Source organism: Falco naumanni, chromosome 4 (genome assembly GCF_017639655.2).
Source record: "Falco naumanni isolate bFalNau1 chromosome 4, bFalNau1.pat, whole genome shotgun sequence".
NCBI lineage: Eukaryota > Metazoa > Chordata > Aves > Falconiformes > Falconidae > Falco > Falco naumanni.
Window position 1 is genome coordinate 65,038,222 of NC_054057.1, and position 27,734 is coordinate 65,065,955.

Genomic DNA, 27,734 nt, shown 5'->3' on the forward strand with positions numbered 1-27,734 from the left:
GACAGTCTCACTAACGAACAGTGGGGTTCTTCAGAACATCTACAGCTGCCACATGGACCTGCTAACAGCTTTGATAACTCGCATAATAACAGCACCATACCAGCCTCCCTGATCACAGCTGCACGAGTGCATTAGCTACTGGGTATCCTCTTAAGAGGCACAAAGATGATGCCCTTGCAATGCCAATCTTACAATCAAGAAGGAGGGTAACCAGAATTCCCCAGCTGTGCTGAAAAGGCAGCAAGGGAAGAAGTTAGACAGCCCCACTCCCCAGACAGGTCTTTTATCTACGACACCATCCTGCCTTCCCAGCTCACCAGCTTGGTGTTTTATTGTATCAGCCTGGCTTAGCACCTTCTCTTGGGTTTTTAAACCTGTCTCCTACCACTTAGGAAATGTGCTTTGACAAGGTCACTGTCCAAAATGTCTGCCTGCACTCACACGGTAACACAACACTTTTGGCTGTCAAAGAAATTGGCACTCTGGAACCTCGACAGAAATTTCTCTTTCCAAGCAAAATGTCACAGGGACTGCCAGATCGGATCTGACCAGAGGTCTAGCTGTCTCTGACAGCCTTCAGTACCAGAGGAGAAGATGGAAAAAAACCACCCACTGGACAGGATTGCTCCCCCCATCACAGTGTGTTCTTCCAAACCCCTGATGGCTGGAGGTTTGCTCATGGAGTGGGAGAGGATTTGCCCCATTTTCAGGGCAATCTGGAAGATTCTTACTGTGCTTTCTGCATCCTATTTGTAGTTGTTTCCTAAGCAAACAGGAGAGGCCAGGCTACTCCAGGGTGGCTGTGTTTCGCCTGGCTCCACAGCACCCATCTTCAAAGCCTTCCCAGCCATCATAAATTTGGACTCCAAATTACACTCTTACCACATGGCAGCACTGGAAAGTTTCCTTTTTCTCTAGTGTGTTTTCCAGTGTGGGAGCCTGACAGAGTGGTTTCCTTGGCCACTGGTAATGGGACAGTCCTTCCCACCAGCTGGGTTTAGGGGTTAGCTCCCATCCTTCCAAACCATAAGCACTTCTGGCACCTCTCCGTTGCCTCAACAAGCCAGAAATAATTATTAGTTTTTTAACTTCCTGTGCTTCAGCTTCTCCTGCATCACACCGCCTCGTGTGTGATGTGGCCGGGCAAACAAGAGTGACTATTTGCACTTAAGCAATGACCTCAGGCTTGGAAAAATTTGCTATCGGAAGCGTCTTGTTTTTCTTTTTCCCTCTCTGCAGTCCATATGGGCTTGCAAAATAGTGAATCGGAAGGAGGTCTGCACATGCACTGGCCAGAAAGGGCCTGGGACCCTTGGCTGATCCTGACCTGCAAGGTACATCCAGGTGAAAAAAGTGTCCAGAGCCTGGGAGTGAGGTTGTGTGTGAGAACCTGCTTTTGCTGTAGTGCTGGTCACTGTGCATCCCCTCACAGCTGTCACTCTCAAAACTGAGGCACAAGGAGGAAAGATTTAAGAACAGTGCCCTGCATCACATCAGCGTTTTAGGAAGTCATGCTTTAGAGCGGGAATGCCACAAATGGAAAAAATAATGGAGAGAGACTTTCAATGCAAGAAAGAGGCCAGTGTCCTCATCCAGTGTTAGAGCTGGCTCCTTCCTCTCTAAAAATGTAAAACGTTAGATTAGGCTCTAAAAATTAGGATCTCTTTAACTCCCTAACGCTGTTCCCTAATCACAGATGTTCCCTAATTTCCTCATTTGCCCAGCCCTGCCTTGGTCATGCTCCCCACGTTACAGACCACACTAGGAGCCCCCAATAGCAAGAGCGGCACTGCTTGGCCCTTCCTTCCTTCCTTCCAGAAAAGCCACCATGTGCCCTCTGACCTTTCAGCCACTTCATGCTGTATTAATAGATCTTGGCCTGAAACGTGCAGTACTGCATCCACTGTATCAGAAGGGTTTTCACTGGTGATAAGCAACCTGGTGTTTCCAGAGAGCTGTCAAGCTGCTTCAGAAGAGGTGCTATAAAAAGCCCTTCTCCAGGAAAACCTGCCCATGGCTGTGCGGGACACTCGGCACCCCAAAGCACCACAAACCTCCCAGGAGAGGGCAAGGGAGAAAGCTGGGAAGCAGGAGGGGTGGGGTGTGGGAACAGGTACTTTGCTGCCCCATTTTTGTAGAAAGGGAGCACACGTCAGCAGGGGCAGGGATGGCAGAGGAAGAGAAAGGGCACAGGGGAGGCAGAGGGCTAAGCTGACCAAAAGCAAGAGAGGGAAGGTGAAAGTGGAGGAGGGAGGATTTTGTTCCCTCCTTGTACATTCACCATTGCCTCTCTCATTACTGAGCTGCTTAAAGGATGGAAAGGAAGCAGATGTTTGCTCTGGTCCCGTCACCAAAGAGGAGCCCCAGCTGCAGCCCAGACACAATTCCTAAGGGATGGCTATGGAAAACGCTATGGGATCCCACAGCTTCAGGCTGCCCTGGCATTGTGGCAGTCACTACATCCTCCAAGGGACCGTTGGTTTACATGTGAGCTGGGAGCAGCGAGATTAGCCTCAGCGTTCCATAAAACAGGGAATGTCTAATCTATCACTATAGTTAAACTAAGGTACTAGAAGAAAAATTTGTTTTGATTAAAAACCATTCAGCAATGGCGAGCATGTGCTGAATCCTTGGTCAATTGCTTCAGCTGCTGCTCCCTGCACTGTTAAAAACTGCAGCCTGAGTGTACACGTTACATCTGAATCTCGTTACATCTCTGCTGGCTTGAAGAGTCCTTCAATGCTGGGCTGCTGTTTCCCACAAACATAATTATAGCTTATGATTATGATACCTTAATCTTTTTCCTGCATAAAACAAGTACACTGATCTGGAGTTGTGCACAGGGGGCACATGAATCCTCTTCCACATGGTCCTTCGTCAAAATCAGTGGCTTGTTGAAAACACTGGCCTTTATTCTCCATGCCTCCAACTGCTAAGAGGAGATAACAAGGTTTCACCCTCTTCAAAGGGTGTTGTGAGGATTATGTACTTACTATCTCAGCAGCGTGGTGAAGAGAAGTGTTGAGTAACATCAACGGCCTGACGCCAACCATGCCGGATGCAGGGAGCCTAAAAAAGCACTCTGACAGCAAGCGGGGCCCATGGGGCAGCCTGACTGGGGAGGGGACAGGCTGCAGTCCCTGGCTCGGTGCTCCCACAGCACCAGGCTCCCAGCAACATCACGGGCTGAGACTCATCCCCCAGACCAATGCATCTGGGAAAGCACAAATGCATTAACTGTCATTTCAGTGAGCCCTTGGGTTTAGACCAAGGTGTATTAGCAAATGGTGTGGGGACTCGTGAGTGAGGGAGCATTTCAGCTGCTGTGAGTCAGGATGGAGGCGATCTGGCAGTGAAATCCTCATCAGAGCGTCACTGCGCTGCAAACGCGGTGCTGCAGATGGAGGGAGGTGTGAACTGACAGACGCGGGAGGCCCAGAACAGTCACCCCAGGCATTGCCAGAGGCTTTGGCGAAAAGGACCAGAAACTGTGTTTGTTTCAGATTCAAGAAAATCTGCCTGTATAACCTCGCACGTTGCACAGTGCCTGCACAGCACGCAGCTCTCTGTCTGACTGCCTCTCGTTTCCCCCAGCACAAGCTGCACTACAGCGGTGCCCCGTGTCTAGCAATGGAGATGGTACTCAGACCCAGGACAGTGTGTGACTTTTGGTGCCTTTGTTCCTCTTCCCAGTTCTGCTTCACAAGATAACCCACGGCCATCAGAACTACAGCCCCTCTGGTGCTGCACTACTCAACAACCCAGGTATATTGTGGACTTCGGCCCTGCTGCAATTAACCCAGGCACATGTGGTATTTCAGGATTATGGCTGCGTTAAGTATGCTACTGAGTTTGTAACACCTCGCGCAGATAAGTCTGACTTTGGAGATCGCTCTTCTTACCTCTGGCACCTGATGGGAGTGTTCATATTGCCTCTTAAGAAATGTCCATGAAAGCAAATTAGTAGTATTAAGCAATTTAACTACCCTGTGTTACCTGACTGTGCTGTATTTGTACTCCAGGCTGAGTACAAGGTGGCCCACTTCATTTACCAGTCCCTTCACTCCTAACCTGGAATAAAATCATGTACAAAGGCACAAATCTAAGTACAAGAGCCCCACATTCTGCTTTCCTTGCAATCACTTGCATGCGTGGCTCGGTATTTAAACACAAGGCCATTAGAAACACACAGCCATACAAGACAGGTACAGAGCAGGTTTGAGCATTTGCTGATGGTAACGCTTACAGAAATGTGGGTACAAACTAAACCCGCTCCTCCAGCAGCACACGTCTGTCCGTACCCAGCTGTGCAGAGTATTTGTGTGCTCCAGCAGAGACCTCAATCCCTGCACGCGCAGAGGGCTGTTTGTAAGTGCACCGGCTGGCTGCACACACGCAGCCTTCCCCCTAACAAAGCCTCTATTCATCTGAGGATGCGCCGCTCCACCCGAGTGGAAGGGAAGCTTCCTCTATTGCTACCACATCTCCTTTGCTTTCTAAGCCTGTATGTGGCTCTCATCTTGCACAGACCCTACTGCTCTGAATTCTGCAAAAAGTCAAGGAGGGTAACATCTGAGAGCAAAACACATCCTTTCCTCGGAGGTCAATGGAAAACACCTGCAAATTCAGCAGGAGGAGGTCTGCTGCAGCACTGGCGAGCAGAGCAGAGTTCGAGGTGTCTCCACCTACTCCTCAGCACAACATTACCCTAATACCTCCCCTGGGGCCAAGCATTAGGGTTTGGGCCAGCAGCAGCGGGTGGATCCAGCTCCCCTCCCCACGACGATCCCTACCTTGTGACTGGAACGTGTAACCGGGAAAGTTGCACACAGCTGCAATGAAGATGACAGTCCCTGTGAGAAGCCTCCAAGCTATTGCCATGGTTAGCGATGCTTGTCTCAGTGCAGGGAGTATTGTGCCAGCTGAAACGGCACTGTCCCAACATGTCTCTCCCTCAGGCGCCGCTTATGTAGAGACAGGAGTCCTCGGTCCCTCCGCAGGCATCCTCGGCTGCTCTGTGCTCTCCCCAAAGCAGCAAGGCCAATGGTGTCTTTGCAGGGTGCTGAGCCCGGGCCAGCGCAGTGGAGTCAGCATGGGCTAATTTGAACCACAGGCTCTTGGTGGCATTGCCCCTGCGAAGGAGATGGTGGGGATGAGTGAATGGGAGATGGGAACAAAAGATGGAGGAGAAGGACACGGGGGAGAAAAGTATGTGCGGGGTGAATGAGCAAAGCCCAATCTTAGAGAAGCGAAGAGTGAGATGGGAAGAAAGAAAAAGGGGACAAAAGGATGGGATATGAATGGTAATACAGTTAACCACATCAGCTCACAGCACTGGATAGCCACATTACCCTGCCACGGGGCCACTGCACACCCAGGTGCTCTCCCGGGGGCGAACTGCTCCCAGCGCAGCCCCCACACTGCTCTGACAGCAGCACGAAAGAGCTGGTATGTATCTTACACCTGAGGAAAGAAACTCAGAACAAATGGGAACCCTTTGTCCTGTGGCAACACCCACAAGGAAGCACAGACCAAAGAGTGACCTGGTCTCAGTTACCTGATCTCTTAAAGGAGAGCATGAAATAAAAGTATGACGAGGGTGGTAGTGAGCAGCAACCTAGAAATCCTCTCTCCTTCGGTTTCCTTGGCTTTAAAATACAGTTTAATGACTGTCACTGCACTGAGAGAAGAGCACTTGCTCTCAGAGTGTAATGGCTAAACCTAAAAAAGTGATAGAAAACAAAGTACCCATTCAGTGAACTCACCCTTACCCTCAGCTCTATCCACAAATGGATTGTGAGATTCCAATTGTATTTGTTTTTTAAAATTATTCGCTAATTGTTTCAGTGAAAGATTTTTGGCTTGCAGATAATTTCCACTCAGTCTGAGGCAATTATACAAAACTCACATAGTGCTGAAGAGTTGCATAAAGCCTGTGGGTTTTATTTCTATCCAGCGATTAGATGACGTATGCAATGAATATGGCACATATCTAACTACCGCCTGGAGAATCCCAAATATCTGAACAGCGATGCTTTGCTCGAGAGCAGCTCCACAGCAAAACGCAAACACTCCTGCAAAGGCGACAGATAAATACCTACTGAAGTCTGATTCCAGAGTGGTGATGCAGCTACGACTTGCACAGCAGCAGAGGGTGCTGGAGCTGGGCAGGGAAAGGCAGGACAGATGCTCCTGAGCTTCTGGGAAGATGGTGCTCTTTGCAAAGGTGTCAATATGCCTGTGGTCCTCATCTCAGTAAGGAAACACTTGGAATAATGTCATTAACCCTTGCCTTGCTCTACTCTTCTGTGCTTTCAATAGCAAAGGCTAACTAGAGCACAAGGCAAGAAAGCCTGGTTCCTCCTTGGGTCTGCCGCACTCCCCTTCTTGTGTCCTCAGGGGAGTCTGCAATTTATTTCTACTTCTGTTTTCCCATCTTTACTATGCAGTTAATGTTACATGTGCTGTGGGGGCTTGGAATAACACCCATCACAGGCCAGAGACTACATAGCTGAGGTACAAGAAGAAAGCAGAAAGATGATTCCTGCCCCAATAATTGAAGTTAGTTAATGAATTTTTCCCTACTAGACAGAAATGCTGGGAGGATTTAAATCATCTTTAAATCACTATTTGGAATGCCATACCTTAAATGTTAAGATTTGTAGCTGTTCATCTACAGTTAAAAACAGCCAAAGACCAACAGCGAGGCCTCAGGCCAGTCTCCCCAGTCACATCTGGTGCCACTCGCCAGGTTGGTTTCCGCAAAGCCCAGACACAACAGCATGATGGCAACCATGAAGGCTGCACATGCAATCAGCAGTCATGAGAATAAATTGCCTGACGGGGGGAAAAAAAAAATTGTCTAAATCTCGTCACAGGCTGCTCTGCTCACCCGTGACAGGTAAGCAGGGAAGTAGGCAGTGGAGGAGAGAGGGCTGGGCAGGAATTCTTCTGCCCTCTTCCACCACCAACACAAGGTGCTAATATCAGCACCGTGGGTCCATGAGGCCACATCTACCTGGTGGCAGCATCCTCTGTAGCTCCATCCCTCCAGCTGCAGTGCAAAGAGGGCAGAGCCAGGGCCACAGCAACGCATGGCCAAGCGCTGTGGATGCTGCAAGCTGCTCTGTGCCTGCTCCCTGCAGGGCTGCGGGAAGGGAGCTGGGGAGGGGAGAAGGCGAAATGAAAGCCGAGCATGCTGCGGCCCTCTCCTAAGTCAGCATTTTTCAGCATCTATTAAAGCTTGAGATTCCAGCTTTTAAATCCTGTCACGGTTCCAAGGTCTGCGGACAGAAAGCCGCTCAGCTGAAGTATATTTTCTCCTGGGCTTCACACTACTAATTTTTCTTGTTTTCCAGCTGTTGAACCGGCTTTCTCAAGGCTGCCTTTATTTCCCGTCCTTCCTCTGCCTCTCCACGACCCTGAGCTGCAGCAGTCATGGCTGGTGCCCTTGTCTCCCCTCTGTCCTTCCCCTTCGGTCCCGGCTCCTTGGCATCCTGGAAGAGGGGCTGGGAGGGAGCTGCAGGCACCAAGACCCCACAGCCCTGACCTTGGGGGAAGGAGGCATGTTTGGAGCAGCACAAGTCAGGAATTACAGCTGCAAAATTCCTGTAAGCCAGGCTGGGGGAAGGGCCCGGCTTCGATCCCTCCCTGCACACAGGGAGGAAAACATGGCCCTTTCCCAGTGGTGCTCCACTTCCAAGACCCCTACCAGCAAGAGAAGGACCCCTAACAAGGAGGGGAGAGCTGGAGGAGTGTGGGCTCCATGGCTGCCTCAATACGTATAAAGTTTTCCATAACCTCGGTTTTCAGATTTTGCTTTTGGAGTAGCAGTGACCAGCAGGCACGGAGAAGTCTGAGGAGCCCCTGTCCACACGGGGGGGCAGCGGGATGCCGGGCTCCCAAGGGCTGGGATGGAGGGGCTGTGCGGAGGCCTGGGGCACGGGGTGACCTCTTCGGTCTCGTGCCTCCCTCGCTTGGGCCGTTTCCGATTTGCTCCTTCCCGAGGAATTCGTTGTCCTTGGCAGACGCCCCGCGAGTGGCTAACGCTCCCCGCTCCCTGCGCCAAGGTGGCTTTCGCCGCATGAACCCGTGGGCCAGGCCGCCCGCGCGAGGCGGCGGCAGGGACGAAGGACGCAGGGGACGATGCCACTGGAGCCGGTGGTGGCTTCAAGGTCACCTCTTCCCACACCAAAAACATGCAAGAAGGTGGGGGCTGGGGAAGGGGATTCAAAATTCAAGCTGGAATACAGCAAAAAGAGAAAAGAAAAAAGAAAAACAGATGACAACTGTTACTAATTTCAACATCGGGGCTGCAGACAGAATTCCCTGAAAGCCTGGCTTTTTGGCTGGGGAGGCAGCTTTATAGGAAGGTAATAGGAAGCAGATGGGCTCTGCTCGGGGCCAAGAGGAAGGTTCAAGGTGCCTCCTAGTGCAGAGAAGAGGAATTTAACTGCTTTTAAAGATGCAGGGCCCGGCAGCTTCCAGGTTTCTCATCCAACTTTTGCAAATTATGAGCTCAGGTGTCCTTTTCCCTTTTTTGAGAGAGAAATAAATACAAACACAGATTTCTGCTTCCAGCTTTCCCCGGTGGGAGGAAATACTTGCAGCACACACCCCCTAGCCCCCGGCCCTTCTATCGACATCTTCCTGACATGCAGCGCCTGCAAGTAGCGAGCAGTGAGAGCAGTGCGAGCAGCAGGAGCAGTGCCCTGCAGCCACACTGCTTCATCCCGAAAAGCATTTCTGGGCTCTGCTATTAGCAACAGCGTTAACGAATGAATGAAAGTCACCATCACAGTTACTTCTTTCTTCTGCGCAGTTACTTCTATCTTCTGTAAAATAGGGTACCGGCACTTCCCAACCATGCCAGGGTTATCACGGTGCAATGTCCCACAGCTTGGCCAGCTCCAGCCCTGCTCCCTCCTGACCCTGCCAACGGGCTGAGCAGTGCTTCAGACCCCACAGGAGGGCAGCTACATGGCCATCAGGCACAGCCCCTGCAAACATAGCGCTGCAGAGATTTCTGCTCCTCCATCCACTCCAAACTGAAATTGTCCTGCCAGTTCAAAAGTGATGACTAGGGGCAGAAGAGCTGCAAACACACAGCTCGCTCCACTGGCGTTACTTTCTTTGGAAACCAAGCTAAATATGGGGGGGGGGCACAGGGATGTGTCGCTCACAGGCTGTGCCAGTGCCACAGAGAGGCCCTTGGCAGCAGCATCGCCAGATTTCTCAGGCCTGCCCACCACCCACATGGACCCCTTGCTCCACACAGCAGGCTCTTACCTATGGCCTGTTATCCCAGCTGCCCACCACGGCCACACAGCAAACCTCGCAGGGCCTGTAGCTCATGGATGCCAACACTAAAGTCACCATGTTTTCCGGAAAAACAGCCCCCTTCTCACCTGCTGTTGCTGCTTCATGGAGACCCACAGGTTATGGTTGTAAACCCTCAGCTGAAATCTACTTCCCAAACACTGCTGCAAGGCAGGTGGATCACTCCTCCGCACGGTCACCAGAGACTGTCCTGGATTCAGCCCATGCTACTCTGCTCAGGGGATACTCAGAAAACCACCAGAGCTGAGTGCCGTCGGGGTCAGAGCGAGGGGACACCCAGACCACCAGCCCCACCTCCACCTCCCTGGGAGAGCGAGCATACCGCAAGGCTCGCAAAATGCACAAAGGCTGAGGAAATGGTTTAACTGCGGACTGGAACATCTCAAAAGCAAAAGCCCTGGTGAGCTCTGCCAGGGTCTCCAGAGACAGCTCAACGGCACCTTTATGTGGTCAGCCTCGCAGGGCGCTGCACATGCCGGTGGCCACCTCCTGCACTATGGTCTCCAGCACCGCACCCCAAGGCAGCTAGCAGAATGCCACCCCTGGCGACCCAGGCCAGCCTTTTCGGCATGAGAAAAACACAGTGTCAGATGGCTCCAGCCAGACTTGAAAAAAAACCCCACATACCAAAACCCGAGTCTTCAAGGCAAATTAGTCATCTTCTGGTACTTTCAACCAAGCCTATCAAACACCAACTTCCATGCAGCCAATTTAGCAGGCTTCTTGGTCCAGATAGGAGTGGGCAAAGTCGGCCGGTCACTACTGTAGTGAGAAATCAGGGCTCAGCCCTCACAGTGGGGCATGGACAGGGCCTGTTTGCAGTTCACAGCCAAAGGGAACATCTCCTTCCTCTCCCACCACTGCACCCAGCCCCTTTCTGTACTGCCAGCTCTTCGCTTCCAACAGCACCTCTGGCCTTTCCTCACCACCTGCGGCATAAGGAGGGGAAGGGAAGGGCAGTGAGGGATGAGGAAAGCCACCAACAACACTCCTGACTCCTTTTCTTGAAACTGCTCCCAAATCACTTCTCACCATTTCTACATCCCTCCTTCTCACCACCTTGACTCCGCACACCCCTGGGTATGGCAGGTCCCTCCCTGCGGGCACTGCGCTGCCAATGCAGCTGTGTGTGTGCTGCTGGCCGGGGGCTGCTGGCGTTCCATGCCTGCGCAGCCACCACCCCAGCTCCCGGCAGGTTCTTGCATGTTCCCGAGGACAGAGTAAACAGTGCTGCACCCCCCTGCCATGCTGCACCTCGCGCAGCAGAGGCTGGGCAGGCTGTGAGCATGCAGGTGGATGCAAACCTTCCTGAGACCTCCCTGGCTTTCAGCAAGAGACCATCCTGTTATTCCTGACAAAATATTTGGCTGGACTGCTAAGTTGAAAACATGCTGAGTTGCAGATGGCAGAAGTCTTTTTGCAGTCATCCTGCCAGCATGACAGGACTTCCACTGGGAAGTCATTTCTCAGCTCTAGAGTAGCATTATGGGTTAAAACCAGAAAAATCAGCATTAACTAATCAGCAGCTCTCTGCTAGGAGCTCAGCTGCAGAATGCAAAATACGGGTTAAAGTCACAGGTCTGCAGAACTGAAAACAAGAGCTTGAACCTTAATCTGCTTTGCTGCTCCAAGCCTGGCCTCTCTGGAGGCACAGCAAGCAAAGAATTAGAAACACGTAGTTATCACTGCTCACCAGAAAACAGCAGCCTCCAGCCATGGGTTGGTTACTGCCTACACAGCTCTACAGCAACCCTTTAGGACCCCCTCGCCATCCCTCTGGTTGCTCCTGTTACCAAGCCCACACCGGAGCAAGGACCAGGGCTGTTGCTTTTCCCTTTCTCGCTGGCATCCACCAGGTTGAAAGGGGATCTGCAACAGTCACCGCAGCCCACCTCCCTTGTATGGGCTGTTTCACCTCACCCTAAGAGCGGTTCCTTGCAGAGACCCATCCCAGCGACTCTGGGGTCAAATTTAGAGTTTGCCCAGAGGAGAGATGCTGCTTTTGCACTGCTCAAGTAAGATCCAACCCCATCCAAAGGGGCGCCACCAGCAATGGGGAAATCCAGACTGATGCTGCCAGTCTGACCCTGAGAGGCGAGGGGTCTGAGCCCGAGTCTCCGTCCCCCTGCCAGCTCCCCGTGCCAGCCCGGGTGAGCAGGGGAACACCCTTGCTGCCTTCAGACCACCAGCTCCCTCTTACAGGCTCGCTGCTGCTCTCCACGCTGGGCCCTGCTGTGCTCTAGCCGGGCACACCCTCTATCCCTTTGTACAAGCAAGCTTCACAGGGGTTTGGGCTCATTCCAGTACTGTGTGGGAGTATTTTTTTTCTAAAAACACGAGAATTGTCTTACAGTCAAGTCTATTCAGTGCAATCTTAGTGAGGAAAGGACTGAATTATCCCCTTGCTCCTCTCCAAAATCCAGCGGGATCTTTAATTTCACCAGCAAAGGGACAAAAGAAACCCATGACAACACGAGGGCATCTGAGTGGAGAGCTGGGAGCACCGACCTCTCTCTGACACTGACTGCTTCGCTTTCTGGAAATACTATCTCTCTGTTACATAAGGATCTGGCCCTATCTGGAAAGCTGGGGTCACTCCATTTCTCCAAGTGTGGTAAAATGCTCGGAGGTCCTCAACAGGAAAGCACGAGAGAAGTGCCAGCTCCTATCGTCCTCAGGGAGGGGTGTTCCACCCAGGGCAGCGTGAGCCCCGAGGCTGAGCCCAAATCTAGTGCTAGACCAGTCAACTTCAGCCAGATGTAAGGTGGGTACTGAGCAACTCAGTGCTCCCAGCTTAGTCTTCTTTTGCTTTAAGGAGATGGCTCCACCAAGCAGGTCCACTTTCAGATGGGACTTATGCAATAGTTTGGAGCCGCTCCATGTGACCCAGACTTGCTGGCCCCCTGCCACCACTCTCCTTGCTGGCTTCAGCCATGCACAAAACAGCAGAATTAAAAAGACAACCAAGCAGTCATTAAAAGGGCATGCATCTTGCCTACTATACAGTGCCCCTGTCAGCTACATACAGGCACCATGCATGTAAATATGCACGTGTCATTCACATGCATACTGACCACAACTGCAGCTGCTTGACACACACTATCTGTATGAGGAGACAGGCACATCTGTGTTCGGTACCCACACACCCCTCTGCATGGCATCATGTACTACTGATACTGCTGAGTATGCCGCGTGCAAATACTGTTTTTATATCTGGCATCTCATGTCTGTGTGACTGCCTCCTGCCTTTGTAAAGCTACCCCTTCTCTCTGCAGGGTTCAGTGCAGCCAGGAGAGAATCCAGATCTCCTGAGCCTCTGCACAAGCAGCTCCCTCCCTGGGCTCCTACTGTTCCCCCTGCACCAGCATGGAGCAAGCAACGGCTCTGCTGTACTCGGGATGCCAGGAAACTGCCCCAGGCTCTCAGAAGGGCCAGGAGTGCTCTCACCTCTGAGCAGGCAGGGAAGCAGACGCAGCCACCACACAGCCAGGCACAGCCATCTGCATCCCAGCAGAGCTGGCTCCGGCAGCAGCCCTTCAGCAGTCTTTGCGCTTACACAACACAGCAACACAAGGCACCAAGCCCTGGGGTTGCATAAAGACAAACACCCTCCTGTGCCAACACTGAACTCCGCTCACCTGTGTAACTGCCACTGGCTCTCTCCAGGAGGGATCTGGTCTGAGAAAGGGATGTGCTGCTTGTCCCAGTTCAGGTAGCAGCACGTTTTATACAGTTATATGTTAAAAGAAGAACCTGTCACAGCTTGCACAAGCGTGGCACCCTAAACTGACTCCTTTGTCAACCTGGCCTTAGGGCAGGGCCATACCTCACACATTTTTAGTGCTAAACCTGTGCTGGGACCCTCCAACAAAGATGTGTCTGGTCATCAGACTGGAAGCGCCATGCTAGAGGGCAGAGCCCCACTACAGCCCCCCTAATCACCTGCCATGCCACATGCATCAATAGCACAGCATGCTCTCATCTGCTGAAGCTGGAAAGACAAGAGAGCCCCACCGAGCTTCCTAAGAAAAGCATGTGAGGTAACTCCTGTTGCCCAGAAGTGCTTGTGACCGTGGGACCTGCAGTGCACACTGCAGTTCAGCAGCTCCTTCTACCACCACCATGGCACAGCATCCCCACGGCACGGCAGCGTCTAATGCTGCACCCAGCAATAGCACAGTCCTGGACAGGGAAGGGGATCCACAATATTAACTGTCTCCAGCACTTGTTCCTGATTTGGTCCTGCCAGACTGAATCAAAGAATAACTGAGGTTGGAAGGGATGCAAGAGGGTCTCTTGGTCCCACCCCACTCTCAGAACAGGGTTAACTTTGACATTGGATCAGGTCTAGATCACAAAACTGAGGCTGTCTCAGAGGGTCAGTGAGCTGTGGGGTGGGACCCTCAAGCAGCAAAGTCAGTTTGGACCACACTGAACTTCCAGAAAACCAGAAACATGCCCTTTCCGAGAAGCGGCTGCATCTTGGTGATACAGAGAAAGGGAAAGAAGCCCTGGCTGGCCAAAGAGGTGGCGCGTCCTGATCTGCTCTACCTACTCTGCTGCCTGCTTGGCTGTGTGCTTCCAGTACCTTGGGACCAAGACTCCCCCTCTGCAGACGTGCAGGAAGCACTCAGCCTCCCAGGGCACCTCGAGCAGGATAACACAAACACACAGCCTAGCTTCTGCTGCCATCCCTGTAGCCTCCCTGCCTTTCAAAGTCTCCCTGCAAGCAGGTGAAGGCTATTGGCTTCGTTTCACAGCAGGGCAAACCAAGGCAAGCAGTGATTTGGTGACAGCCAAGCAGGCAGTCTGTGGGAGAGCATGGGGACTCTCCCATGCAATCACCCTGGGGCCCCCTTTGTGCAAGGCAGCATGACCATGACAGCAAGCACCCACAGACCCCAAGACACACTACCACGGAGGAACGCGCCAGGGGAGCTCTGCAGCCGGATGAAGTCTTGCAGACCACATCGGGCTATGGACTCCCTCCAGCCCTTACAGATCTGCAGATCATTTTCAGGCTCCGGCTCCCTTAAGCAAGCTCCGTGAGATCTGCTTTGCAGAGTTTATGGGCCCTTTTCCCCCTCCCCGCAGGTTCTCTGTTCAGGAAAACATATGGCCCAGATGGTTTGGATTTGATGGGGTATGGCAGGGTGCAACAGAAAATATGCCGACTCACAGGCATGTGTGGCTTCCTAACGAGGAAGCTGCAGCCCAGAGGCCAACGAGTAAATTTCTCCGTGCCCAGCCACAGAGGAGTTGCCTTCGTTCATGGCCAGGGAATGAAGAGCCACTAACCCTAGGAGGACTGAACTCATCTTTTGCACTGTGGTTTTGACTGAAGCTACTTTGGGGTGAAGTCTTGGTCCTGTTGAGGTCAGTGGCACAATGCCCACAGCAGGAGGCCAGGATTTCACCCGTGACTTCAGCTCAGCTGGAACCAACATTTACGAATGTTTGAGTTCAGAAGGATTTGCAGAACTGCACAGGAACAGATTCATTTTAACTCATTTTCCCTTTAAAAATTAAGCTACAATGGAAGAGTAGGAAACACAATAGCAATAATGGTGGGTTGGGATGATAAACAGAAGAGTAAAGACGCTCAACAGTCAGACATGGCATACCCCAAGCATTCCTTTCCCAGCCTGGGAGAACGCAGAAGGTAAGACAGGAACAGCAATGGAGCAGCCAGATGGGGACCCTGCACTTAACATGTGCCACTGACATTGCTCCACTGAAGTCAGATGGAGCTTAAATATTTTGGCAGTGTTTCTCAGTGGAGAATCTCCCAGTTCTTGAATTGGTTGCAGACTTAATTGAAGGCACTCACAGTAACCAAGTTGGGAAAATTTGCTTTGTTGGTGTCCCTTTAAAACCTCCTTCAGTGTTGAAAAATGAGCCTGTACCCAGGCTGGTGGTTTTCCATGTTTCTCACTCCCTAATCACTGCATGAGATCCGACCTGCTTAGAGATTCCCAGGAAACGTTTGTAACTACTCGCCCCGCAAACATTTCCTATGGTGGAAGGGTCAAGCAAAGATCTTTCTGACTTGCATATCTTCAGCACATCTGAGCTGACATCATCCAAATCACTAGTGATTTTTTTCTGAAAACTTGACAAATTTGGTCCAAATTTTGTTTGTTTTAAGTTCATTTGTGTTAACTTGAGATCTAGGCAGGACAGGACGTGACAAACACATCCTGCGGTGTTTCTGGCTTAGAATGAACTAATTGCTGGAAACTTGGCAAGAAAAGTGGTTTTTGGAGTTGGGGGTTTCGGATAAGCGTTAGATAAGTGCCTGAACATAATCATCCCCTGGGTGGGCCTGATGCAACCTGCGCTGAAAAGCCCTCCATGGAGCTGCTCCTTTGGGCAGCTGAGCCCACGCTGTCACTGGACCAGGGCTTCACGGGACGATAAGTACTTACTGCTCCCAGTAACAGTCTCTGGGTGGCCTTGAGCCATCCGTGATAACTGAGCCTCTCACGTTACAGGTTTGCACGTTGGTCCTTAAAAGGCCTCTTGCATGACTAGCAGACACTGTTTATGTTGAGCAGGCGATACCTTCCCTTAGGGCTATGCTCTACCCCATCGACGGCTTTAGTCCCAGCTTATCAGGGTCTTCCTCTGCCAAATGAAACAGTTCAGCCCCTGAGTCTTATCTGGGAAAAGCATGATTTACAGGAGATGACAGGACCTTTCCCATTCCACCCAACAAGCAGCTGCTCAGGGAATGCAACTGGAGACACACCAATGAGCACTGGAGGTTTCAGGGTTCTAAGGAGGAGAAGGGAAGGAGAGGGTGCTGCCATGGGGCGAAGCAGGAACAACGGGAAGCCAAGGATGGAGCAACTGGAGCACTCTGCGTGTTCCATATATGGAGAAACTCCGTGACACTGGAACAACCTCCAAAGAACTGGAGGAAGCCTCACTGTTGGATGCATTTCAGACTAGTCCGGGCAAAGCTATGGCGAGCAGAGGCTGGAGAATTACCTGGGCCCCCAACAAAGAATTCCCCCTTCTACCGTCTGCAGTGTGTGGGGAGAACAGAAATGAACAAAGACTTCAAAAATCTTCCTGCTATCACCTGTCATGCACTAGATCGCACGCTGTCACCACGTGAGCTCTGCTAACAAGCATATTAACAAGCAGAATAAGAAACAGATCTCTGGTGTGGCTGAGCTATCTCCAGCCAATATGGGCATCGGCGAGGACTGAAACGGGAAAACAAACGTCCCCTGAGGTTTTCATCCCTGCATACGCTTGACTAGAAAAGTCCCCAAAACCGAGCTTCCGCGTGAAATTTTAAATTTTGCCGCGCAGCTGCAGCTGGCGCTGAAGCAGGGTACCTGCCCCGGAGCGTGGCTCCGACCAGCGCAGCTCCACGCTTCCCTCCTGGTTGATTCTTCCCTTCTGGAAGATATCTGCCAAGGTTATTTTATAAACTCCTTTCTATTTATAGCACAGCTCCTTCAGCTCTAATGAGATAATCTTCTGGCATCTCACCATCACTAATACTTACTTTGATGTTTAAAATAACATGTTCTGAGGAATTGATCTTTTTAAAAAACCCCACCTTTAAAACATAATCAAAGCAAAGAAATATATGACTAGTGCAACAGGGCCAAATGCCTGGTGATGCACACAAAGTTAATGACATTGCAACTTTTTCAGGGCAGACAGTTTATAATACTCTGACCGCATCGTACAGGAGGGAAAGAGGCATTGGCAGCTCATGAAGATGGAGAGAGACAGCAAAAGAGGGAGAGGGAGCCCAATATGTGTTTATTCTCAGGAATGAAGACAGCAAGGAACGTATAATTCTGCAACAGGGATTATAGCTGTTGCTTTCTGTAATTGAGAGTTTCGTCCATGGCAGCTCTGCCTAAGACAATTAGATTTTAGAGCAGCAAACATGCAATCAGATAGCTTAATGCAATAAAAAAGTGGAGTGGTGTGGGGATAGGGGAGGCGAGGGAGACAGCGCGCGAGTGCAGATGCCTGACTCCCGCTGCCTGCAGACACTTTGAAACACAACCCTGCGTTTTTATGGAAACTCTGAATGTTGGAGAAGGGTGAACATGGTTTTCATTCTCATAAATGTTTTTCCAGCGTGCAGTGCTCTTCGGGCTCATTCCTTCTCCAGGGAGACGGTTCTGATTTCAAAGAACATTTGCGTTCCCTCCACCCTAGACCACCCCACTCCAACCTCAAAGAGTCTTCTCTGGAAAAATTATTTTAAAGAGTGTTTTACCTTTTCTGGTGTTTTCCCTTCTTTCTTCTTTTTCCCCTTTTAATTCCTTGAGCTTCTTTTTTTTTTTTTTTTCTTTTTCCAAGCAGCAGCCAAAAGCTTCTCTCTCCCCCTCAGTCCTGCGCGTGTCAGAAACTTTCCAGGCTGAGGGTTTATGTCGCCTTCCTCAATAACCTTCTTCTGTCAGACCCAGGCAGTGCTGCAGCTAGAGGCTTTTCTAAAAAGTCTCCTTTCAGGAAGTGAGCAGTAATAAGAGAGCGGCTTGGAGGCAGCATGTATAGGGGCTGCTAAAAAAAAAAAAAAAAAAACGACAGAAAAAACTTTGCTCAGGAATTTTGCCAGGATTATCCCAAAAAAAAAAAAATCCCCAAACCCACAAGGCTGTAAAAGTCCCGCCCTGACTGCTGACATCAGTGCAGAAGGCAGGTCTTGCCTGCAACAGTATAAAACTAATCAGCTCAGCCTTTCTGCAAAGGAGGAGGCACTGATCTCCCCCGAGCTGCCCCTGACACCCAGAGCCCCAAGGCAGACGGCTCCCTAGCCGATAAAACATCCCAATAAAAGCGATAAAGCAAAGAGGTCACGCTGAGGTGGCAGACAGCAGACAAAACAGATAGAGCAAGCCAGGATTTTTGTTTTTCCCCAACAAACAACACTCCCATCCTTCATTTTAAGCTGCTTTTAAAAAGCCAGTGCATGTCTGATGAAATGGCCTTAACAAAGGCAGCTGTGCTCTACAGTAATGTTAAGGATTGGCTTTAAATTTAAAAAAGCCCTCAAGAATTTGCTAATGTTTTAAGAAGTCCCTTCCCTCCCAAGTTACATCATTTTTGCCCTGCTGGCTCTTGTGATGCCATAGTTTCTCTTGTTCTGCTGCCACCGTGGAGTGTCCCACAGAGGACAATACATTTCTAAAGTAAAGAATAAACACTGCAAATAATAAAATACTGCTTGTTTAAAAACAAAGCCCTCTCAGGACACATAAAACAATAAGCAACAATAAAAGGGCAGGAGCTCATTTCCTTTTGAAGTTGTCTTTGAGATTAGAAAGCTGGACGTGTAAGCCTTGGTAAAGAGAGAATTACCTGGCAAATACGATAAAAACAGGCTCTTCCAAATTGCCACGCGCTGCCTTGCTCCGGACACAGAGAGGGGCCTTGGGAAGGACACAAGGAAAGGATGGCAACGCCAGGCAGGGGACCTCCCGCCTCAGCCCATCTCTGGGGACAGAGGGACCCCAAAACCACCCTCAAGGAGCCTTTTAGTATAAAAGGACTTGAGCAAAGAGTAAGGGGCTGAAAAGTTGCCAGGGGCAGATGTAAGCTAAATCTTAGACTAAGGTCCCTGAACATGAGATCCCTCTGCCCAGGAGCAGATTGAAGGGGAGAGCTCTGGGAGGGGGCTAGAGGGTCTGCAGCCCTGTGAAGCGTGGCGTGAATGCAGGACAGCCAGCCCCTCGAGACTGCATGTCCTGCCGTGGCCCTTCTAAGTACCAAACTGCCAAATCCACAGGACCCAGCCCTGGGGCTGGCCTGAGCAGCCAGGGCTCTTGGCGATGGTCCTGGGTGCCACCCAGGCTGACCCAGCACTCGTCTGTAACCATCTGACCATTAGATGGGAATGGAGAAAGAAAAAGCCACAAAGACCTGGCCAGCCCTACATCCTAATCGGATGCCGGCCATGACATGCCTAAGAAAATGGCTTAAGAAAAAAGCAAGAAGCTGTGGTGCTTTGTGGTATAACCTCCTACATCCTCTACTATTAGTAAATGAAGTGCAGGGCTAAACCTAAGCCAGAAGCTGTGTCTTTGCATTTAACAGCCATAATTCATTTTCTTCCATGAATTAGTGTAAACCCCTACTGAAGCCCCGTGTGCTCCACTCCTTGCATGGAGCAGCAGTGACCTGAGCAGATGCCTGGGAGGGACCTGCTGAGCCTCTGCTGGTCTCAAAGTGTTGCCTGGTAGGTGTGCTCTTCCTAATAGCCCTGAGAAAACAAGGAAGGCATCCTTTGCTCTGAGGAGGAGATGCCTGATGGTGAGACTCACAGCCCCCAGCTCTACTCCCGGTGCTACCCCAGCCCCTGGGGCATCCCCACACCAGCACAAGGGCCACCCTTCCTTGCAGGGTTAGACTAGAAAGGCCTGGCTCTCGGTTTCAAAACTGACTTCAAAGGGACTGCAATTGCTAGGCTGGATTTTTGGCCAGTTCCCTGGCTGGGTGGAAAGAGTGGTTTCCTTCCTCTCCAAGCCATGCTAGCCATTGTCTGAGCCCCCAAAGCACATACATAAAAGAGCAGCTAAACAAAGTATTTGGGGTTTAATTGAATGGTGCTGCTTCAGGCCAGGGAAAAAACTAATTGCTCAAAGCATGGCGTGGTGCCATAGCAGGGGCTTTCTGTTTGCTGAGCTTGTCTCCAAACACATTTGGCGAGTAATGGAGAGGGACTGAGGTGCAGATGCCCATCTTCCCTGCCCAGCGTCAAGTGGCTTGGTGCTGCCTGCCTCTCTCCCTTCCCAGGAGAGTCCCTAGTCTCTCCTGGACAGTAAATACAGTGTTACAGACTCTCGACATACAAGGACATACAATTTGTGTGCTTGGGGCCAACTCCCCCAGCCCTGTACCCAAAACTAGTACTGCCCCGAGGACCCTCTCATACTCATACCAGGTCAGATCAAAAACTAGGTCTTACTCCAGTCTCGACTTGTCTCTGAAGGGCTGATGGAGCCACCTCAGCTGCACACACTTGCCCAAGCCAAGGCCTCCATCACCTGCACAAGAGCCTAGATAATGGGGAAAAGTAAAGTGACCATCAGATACTCACAGAAAACAGGCAGAGGGTACTGGAATCTGCCTGAAAAAAAGGGTTTCACAGGCAACAACCGATGGCCACTACAACTCATCTTCAAATCAAACAGTGCCAGCCAGTTCCTCTTTCTAGGATAAGGATGAATTTCCAAGAGACACTTTAAATCCCCTCCTTCCAGCTCCCCTGCAACCTCACTCACTCCTGGGATGGAGGGGAGCCCTGTGCTCAGCACAGCACCAGAACCAGTGACACTGCACCCTCCTGTGGCTACACACGGCAGAGGCAGCACTCTTGGATGCTGCGAGGTCCGGGCTCAGCACCAGGCTGGTAGAAACCCTGCAGGGATGATGTGCTGAACCCCGGGGAAGCACAAAGAGCAATGCTTTCAGGCAGACTTGGTGCCATCACTTCTCGGTGGTGCTGGCTGAAGCCCAAATGCATCCAGCTTGCACGACACTGAGGCCAATGCTCATTTTAAGGCTTGTAAGGCTGCAAACTCTGTCCTGGTTGCCATTGAAACACATAGGGAATGATGCTGAGGCCTGATGAGATAATTTTGTATAGCCATTTTGTACATAAAATAAAAATTTCTCTCTCTTGCTATGTCTAAACTGCAGGGCCTGGGCAAAGTTCCCAGCTCTGGCTCTACATCACAGCCTGGCCCCAAGTCCATGTTGGGACTAGCTCCTTGGCCACAGACTAACCCTTTTTATGGTTGTACAGTACCTAACACAACGACGCTCCATTCAGTCTTTTAGCTACTGCTGTAATAAACAAATGACACTGCTCTGTTTGTAGCCCAAATACTGCAGGTTGAGAACCTGCAAGTGAAATCAACTGTAAACAAACATTTTTGTCTTTCCACTAGCGTAGAGACATGAAAACTAATTGCCCAACAGTAAAACTCAATTTAATTAATCCCAGGTGTTAGATAAAGCTTGAAGGAGCCACTGCTCGCTTTGAAAGAACAGCTGTCAAAAAGCAATTATCAAGATCATTGTACATCACCTAAACTTTGTGGGGATTTTGGGCAAAGGACAAATGTGCAGGTGAGCCTTGCTGAGGGCTCAGGACTGAGAGCTCTCCACTTGCACCGCAAGGCTGGGTGTGTTGGGATGCTGCCTTTTCAGTGTTGTAAACTGCCTAAGTGACTCATCCCTTCTATCTCAGGATCTCACCTTGTCCTTGGAAAAACCTTTAATATGGATTTCTGAGTAAACATCAACAGCTCTGTGTCAAAATGTAAACAAAGGGCCCCTCAAGTGGGATTTGGCAATGAAATGCCATACAGGTGAGTAATGCTCAGGGAGAGCTTGTTTTGCATGTATCTAACCTTACTACTACATGTTTTTATTCCAATCAGTCTTGACATCAGCAAGCTCAACTTGCCACGATCATGGTCCCAGTCCTTTTTCTTTTAGTCCTAATTCTTTTACAGTATAGTCTTCTGGTTTTCTGCCTGCAACAGTGAGACACTTTGGGATTCTCCATCGATCTCACTGGGGCACCTCTTTGGATTCAGCAGAAAGATGTCAGGCACTGCAGCCTTTCTCCCCAGCTACCAAGAGCTGGCCCTGAAAACACTGACCCTTCACCCATCTCTCTTCTGGAAAGGGAGACATGCCCCTGAGGAGCAGCTGATAACCTTGCCAAAAATAAGGTGGAACCAGTGTTGGCTGGTTCCCAGCCCAGCTGTTTGTGTTATGGCCATTTTGGTACTACACAGGGCTGATCAGAAAAGCAGGGCAGGAAAAACAGGCTAGGAGAGGCTTCTTGGGCTACTCAGCCTAGATCTTGACCATCGCAAATCACAACTCCAAAGTAGCCCTACACAGAGGGCCTTTCTCAGGCCTTTCTCTTTTCTCTGGCCTGGATATAGAAAATCCAAAGAAATTAAAGCTCTCCTTACTGCCTTGTGACTTCCAAGGGACACACCCTGGGATGGCAGAGATACTCATGCAAAAAGCATCATTTTCCCCATGAACATCTGTTCAACAGGCAAAAGGAGAGCTTTGCTCTCCAGGCAATGTCTTCCTCCAACACATTTATTTAAATAATGACAGCTCTTTGCCACCTTCCTCTGGTTTGTTTTCTTCCACAGAAGACCCATGCCCTGGCACTGAGGAGGTCTAAGAGCTCTTTCAGTCTTCAGAGCCACACAGCTTTTATTTTCTCTTCTTTCCTTTCCTGTGCAACAAGGAAATAGGTCACATTTCAAAGAAACCAGCGAACGGAGGTTAGCAAATGCCAGATAGCTCACTGGATGGTGTGGCCCGTTGCCCTCATCTTCCAAAACTGGCACATTTCTCACTTGCCAAAGAACATTTTCCTCCTCCCTTCCTTTCTTTCTTCAAAATTGCTGTAACGAAGCCCTGTCAACCCATCCTGCTCATCGGCAAACCAGGTAAGAGGCACTTTTTTTTTTTGCTGGCAGTATCTTCGGTAGCTGTTATACGACATGGCTGCTTTGTTCCTAGTCTCGTACCTTTCTGCACATCCCGGTAGTATCAAGGGTTTAGTGGCAGGAGGGAAGATCCTGTGAAACATTTGTGTTGATAGGCCTAGATTAATCCACCGTGCAACCGCTCTAGCTTTTCTACCGATTACTCCATTGGTTCAAGAAAATAAATGGTGTAAGTTAGGGGGCATCATATTCTTTTTGAAGTGTGTGTGGGGTTCAGATAGGTCCGAAGATGCTGAAATGATGGCTTGTAGCCCAATATTTGGGCCAGCCATTCTCTTCCCTCCACCTCTGGACACAACATCAAAACTTGTCTCCTCTTGAAGTTTCTCTTTAAACTGCCTGCAAGCCTCAGTGGCAATGTGGCAAGACTTAGGATACCTGGCACCTGCTGAATAATGCTCCAAACACTTGAGAAGGACTTCTGAGATTTCCTACTGACAAATGTAACAGCAAATATACTCAAAAACAGAGGCCTCGGGTGAACTCACATTTACTTCCTATAATTTCTTTGTCATCTCGCCTGTTACTGCTCTGCACTTTCTGTGCAAACAGGCACAGTTCCAAGTCCCATCAATTCATGCATAGTCCGTGGTGTTACGGAAGAAACTAGAACAAAGGAAAGTTGAGATTAAACCTCAGAAAACATTTCCTAACAGGCTGATCTATTAGACTGTGGAATAAATGCCGCAGGGACGCAAGGGAAACCCATCACATGGGCAGAACTGGAGAGGGGACTGCAGAAGGGATCAGGCAGAAGGCTCCTTTGCTGGCAGGGGGATGAACAATCTGAGCTACAAGGTTATGCTTTCTGATGTATTTATGATTTTTGTATTTTCAACCTTTCATCATTCTTTTTCCTCTTGAGAAGGGGAGGGACTGAAACCTCTGAAAAGCTTGCTGATGCTCTCGGCAATAGGATTTCCTAAAGAAACATGGATGACACCACAGTAGTATTTAGAATCCAGGCATAAAAGCACATGGGTGTTTAGTGACTTCAAAAGTTAATTCCCATTAAGACTTAAACCAGAAAGAAGGTTCCCTGAAAACTCTCACAGAGCAAAGATTATGCCACAGTCTCTGTACTGCCCTGTAAGGCAACCAGCTTCACAAAGAGGAGAAAAACCTTTGAAATACCAGGCTCTGTACACGATCTAAGCCCACTCAATCAGCTACATAAAACTTGGCTTGAGCAGCAAGTCTGAGAGAGCCAATGCGGTCAGAAAGGACAACAGATGTATCAGTTAAGCCAAGCTTTGACTCACACAAGCCCCAAGCAGGTGGGACCAGCAGCACAAAAGCAGAGATGCCAATGGCAAAGGATGCCAGTGAGAAGATTTTTTTTCACCTGTAACAACTGTGTGGGCCTGGGTTGAGTAACATGACTGGGAACAGAAGGATGCGTGAGGCTGCTGTTAATAGGGCAGGCACTATCAATGACATTGCAGAAAATTAATCTGGAGGGCTGGAAATACACAAAAGTACAGACAGCTGTTACCAAGTACTTTAAAGCCCCGTACACTTTGTTTAGCACTTGCTTTTCCAGGAATCTCTAACTCATACAGTAGCATTAGATGGGCAGAGTAGGTTAGGAATTACAGTATACTACTTGTTTAGTCCTTTCCTCACCAGTGCAGGAATATGCATTTGTAAACAGAGTTTTGATCACCAAATGTGCTTACTTAAGTCTGGTAATATCCCCAGAGGTGCCAGGAAAGGCCCTGCTGGGTGTGGAATTGAATGGGCACAGCAGAGACCGGGGCCAGGCTGGAGAGCCTGGAACAGAAGACATGGGGCCATGGAGAATATGGGCAGCTTTCTACAAACTCCATACAGAGCCAGCAAAGTTTAGCCACTGTAAGGGAAGTAGTAAGGATAAAGCATGAACTGCGGTCTTAGATAACTCTGCTTCCCTAAATCCTATTAAAATAATTAGAACAAAAAGCCTTTGCTGTTATTTGTAATAAACAAAAAGCCCTGTGCAGATCTAGCCCGCTATTTCTCTATGCCTCAGTTTTATACTTGGAAACTAGAGATAGGAAGCTGCTTGTTAGTGGAGCATTTCAACACTCAGAACAGACCTTTTCACATAGGAAATGACTGATTGTGAATGCAAACTTCCACTACCATTTACACGTCACACACTTTGCTCAAATCTGGTTACCTGCAAATACATGCTTACCCTTCAGAGCTAATAAGCTTTTGCAAGAGTAGAGCTGGTGAAGTCTAAATCTTTAGCTTCACCTGCCTCCAGCTGTATTAATTCTTCTCTTCAGCAATTTCCTACGACCATTCTGTAATCCTGCGCAGTCTGAAGTTTATATTTAATCCTCATAACATACACAAGTAAAGGAACAGTCTCGCTGTGCTTTGAAAGAACGTTCGAAGAAATCCTGAACAGCAGCAACGAGGCAAAGTTTGCACTCCCACTCTGATGAAGACCTATCAAGACTGTCATTAGCCATCGGGACAATATTTTACACCTGCAGTTTTGGAAGCTCAGCTGGATCTTGTAGAATTCCCCTCCTGGTTGCAGATTAGATTTCAACCTCAGATTCATCTTTTGTCTTTTAAAACTTCAAACAGAACTGATGCTCAATAAATGTTGCTGTCATGTTCCAGATGACTTAGGTTCTGAGCTGTCTTTCTATTTTATTTGCCTAGTTTATAACCTTAAAGCCAGGAGCTGCCAGGTCTGCCAGTGCCATGCCCCTGGCTCCAATCAGACTGTGTGGCTTACCACTGTTCTGGCCCTTTTTTACAAAGCTGGGAAGGTATTTTGTGGGATGTTAAACGTGCTCTTGGCAATACAAGAACCTTCTCCTACTTCCCTGTGGATACTTTAGTGAGTAGCAAGTGCCAAGGAGCAAGTGTGAGGACATGAAGTCCATCACCTAACAGAGCATCTTCAGAAGACCCTGGTGGAAGCATGACCTCAAACCACTTGTGACTATTGAAAGGAACAGGGTTGCTAACTGCCATCATCTCCTAGTTCATGCCAGGGCAGCGTAGCCAAAGACCTAGTTTTATAAGTCACAGAAGGCTGAAGCCTCTCAGCCCAGCCTATGTGACAGTCTTAGGCTTTCAACAGGATCAGGGTGCCTGACTTTCTGCAGTTCTGCTGATCAGTGCCGGCCCCTGCCCTACATTCGCTGTGCAGAGGTACCCGAGCTGGCTCAGGGACTGGAAACGCTCAGCTGTGGTCACCCAGTGCAATACTAGTGCAGTATCTTTATGGACAACAGGTGTTAAAAGCAGCCACAGCTACCAAGCACTTCTCCATGCCATTAGCTGGACCCTGCATGAGCACCCGATTCACCCAGGACCTTCTGCAGGTGCATCAGAACACAGGAATCCTCTGCAGCAACCCAGTACTTGGACACTACTCCTAAGTACGCAAAAACCACACTCACAGGACTGAAACTATTAGCAACTGTATAGCTAATCTGGACCTGAAGGGATGGCAGGAGGGTTTATAAATTTGTCTCAGCTGATGACAGAATTACTTTAGCAGGGACAAATGCACATAAGCCATAGAGTGCAAATGCTAAAGTTGAAAATTTAGGCAAGGCCTGTCACTTGTACCTTGGGATATATATACATAGCTGTTTTTATTCTGAGTAATCCTGAAGTACATCAGAAAGCAATCACTTCATCTCCTGGGTGCCCCTGAGGGGACAAGACAACACACAATTGTTGCAGTGAGTTAACTCAAACACCTTTAGGGATCTGGCATAGTAAATGAGGTAAGATGCTTCACGTGATGCTGTATTTTTCTAAAAATTCCACAGGATTTTAAAACGGCACAAGAAACCTCAGTTCAGAGCCTCACTGGTCATGATAAAGCATGCATAAAGATGACAAAAAGACTTTTTCCAAGGCCCATCATAGATCATCTAGAGATGCAATGTGCTTGCCGTGATAGGCAGCATAATGTGAAAGTAAGTGTGTTACTTGGGAGAACTCCAGCCCGCTGCAGTACTGTGGCATGAGCTCTTCTGCCTCTCAACTTCCCCAGCTGCAGAAGAGGGATCATCAGTGCCATCCCTCAGATGCCTAGAAATCTAGAAGAATTGAAAAGTAGCACATGGGTGTAGAGCACATCCACCATCAGCACACTTTCAAGGACCAAAGTTCTCCTTAACCATGACAAAATCTGGGGTAAAGCCTCGGAAGGCACAGGGAACAGTCCCGGCTCCTAGGAGAACTGCTTGCTATCTGCCAGGTTTTCCAGCTGGCAGCCAGCACTGAAGCACAGCAAGGTTACAAAGCAGATAAGCAATTTTAAAGCTTTCCTAGACACATACTGTGAAAATCCTGTCGCCAAGCATTAAAAGCCTAAAGCACAACACTGAGCCTTCCAGTTCATCTGCCGGGAGCGTTGGCAGGGCTGCTCAGACCTCCACTAGCACTGCAACAGGATGGAGTCAATGGAATGCACTGGATTCTGCCAGGGGCTGCTGGAAGGGTCCTGGGTCAGGCAGCATGGGGATGAGCTGCAAAACTGCAAAGCAGAAATGACTGAGCAGCAAAATAACCCCAGAAAAAGCAGCTTGGTCATGTTATCTGCCAACTATGAGTACACAAGCACCTGGATAATATTAGTGAAAGTAGTCTCAGACCTTATTTCATGAGGATTTGACATTAAAAAAACTTTAAAATCACTCTCTCCAGGCACTTAAGAGTTGTTGCTGCCTGCCACAATTAGCTGGACAGAAAAGCAGATAACAAAACTGGAAGAGATACCAGACCCATTATCTATCAGTCATTGACTCAAATATCAAGCTCAAATCTCAGAAAAAGTCTGTCTGCATCTGATATGCCTAACACAACCACATTTTGCCCACGTTCTCTCGTTCTGGCCAAAAAGAGCAG

At 49.5% G+C, this 27,734-nt stretch overlaps 2 protein-coding genes across 2 annotated transcripts in view; one reads left to right on the plus strand and one right to left on the minus strand.

Annotated features, from left to right (window-relative positions):
* The window catches only part of ADAMTS10 (ADAM metallopeptidase with thrombospondin type 1 motif 10), a 58,173-nt gene extending 40,302 nt beyond the window's left edge, over positions 1-17,871 (minus strand). Inside the window, exons 1-2 of the mRNA XM_040592819.1 lie at positions 17,594-17,871; positions 4,794-5,132 (exon numbers count right to left, since the gene is read on the minus strand). Coding sequence (XP_040448753.1) covers positions 4,794-4,881 — 88 coding nt within the window. The 5' untranslated portion in view covers positions 4,882-5,132; positions 17,594-17,871. The remainder of the gene's footprint in view (positions 1-4,793; positions 5,133-17,593) is intronic.
* Positions 17,872-22,634: 4,763 nt separating this feature from the next.
* Positions 22,635-27,734, plus strand: part of LOC121087986 (tyrosine-protein kinase ZAP-70) — a 28,758-nt gene continuing 23,658 nt past the window's right edge. The window contains exon 1 of the mRNA XM_040593559.1: positions 22,635-22,802. The gene's annotated coding sequence lies outside the window, so the exon portion shown is untranslated. The remainder of the gene's footprint in view (positions 22,803-27,734) is intronic.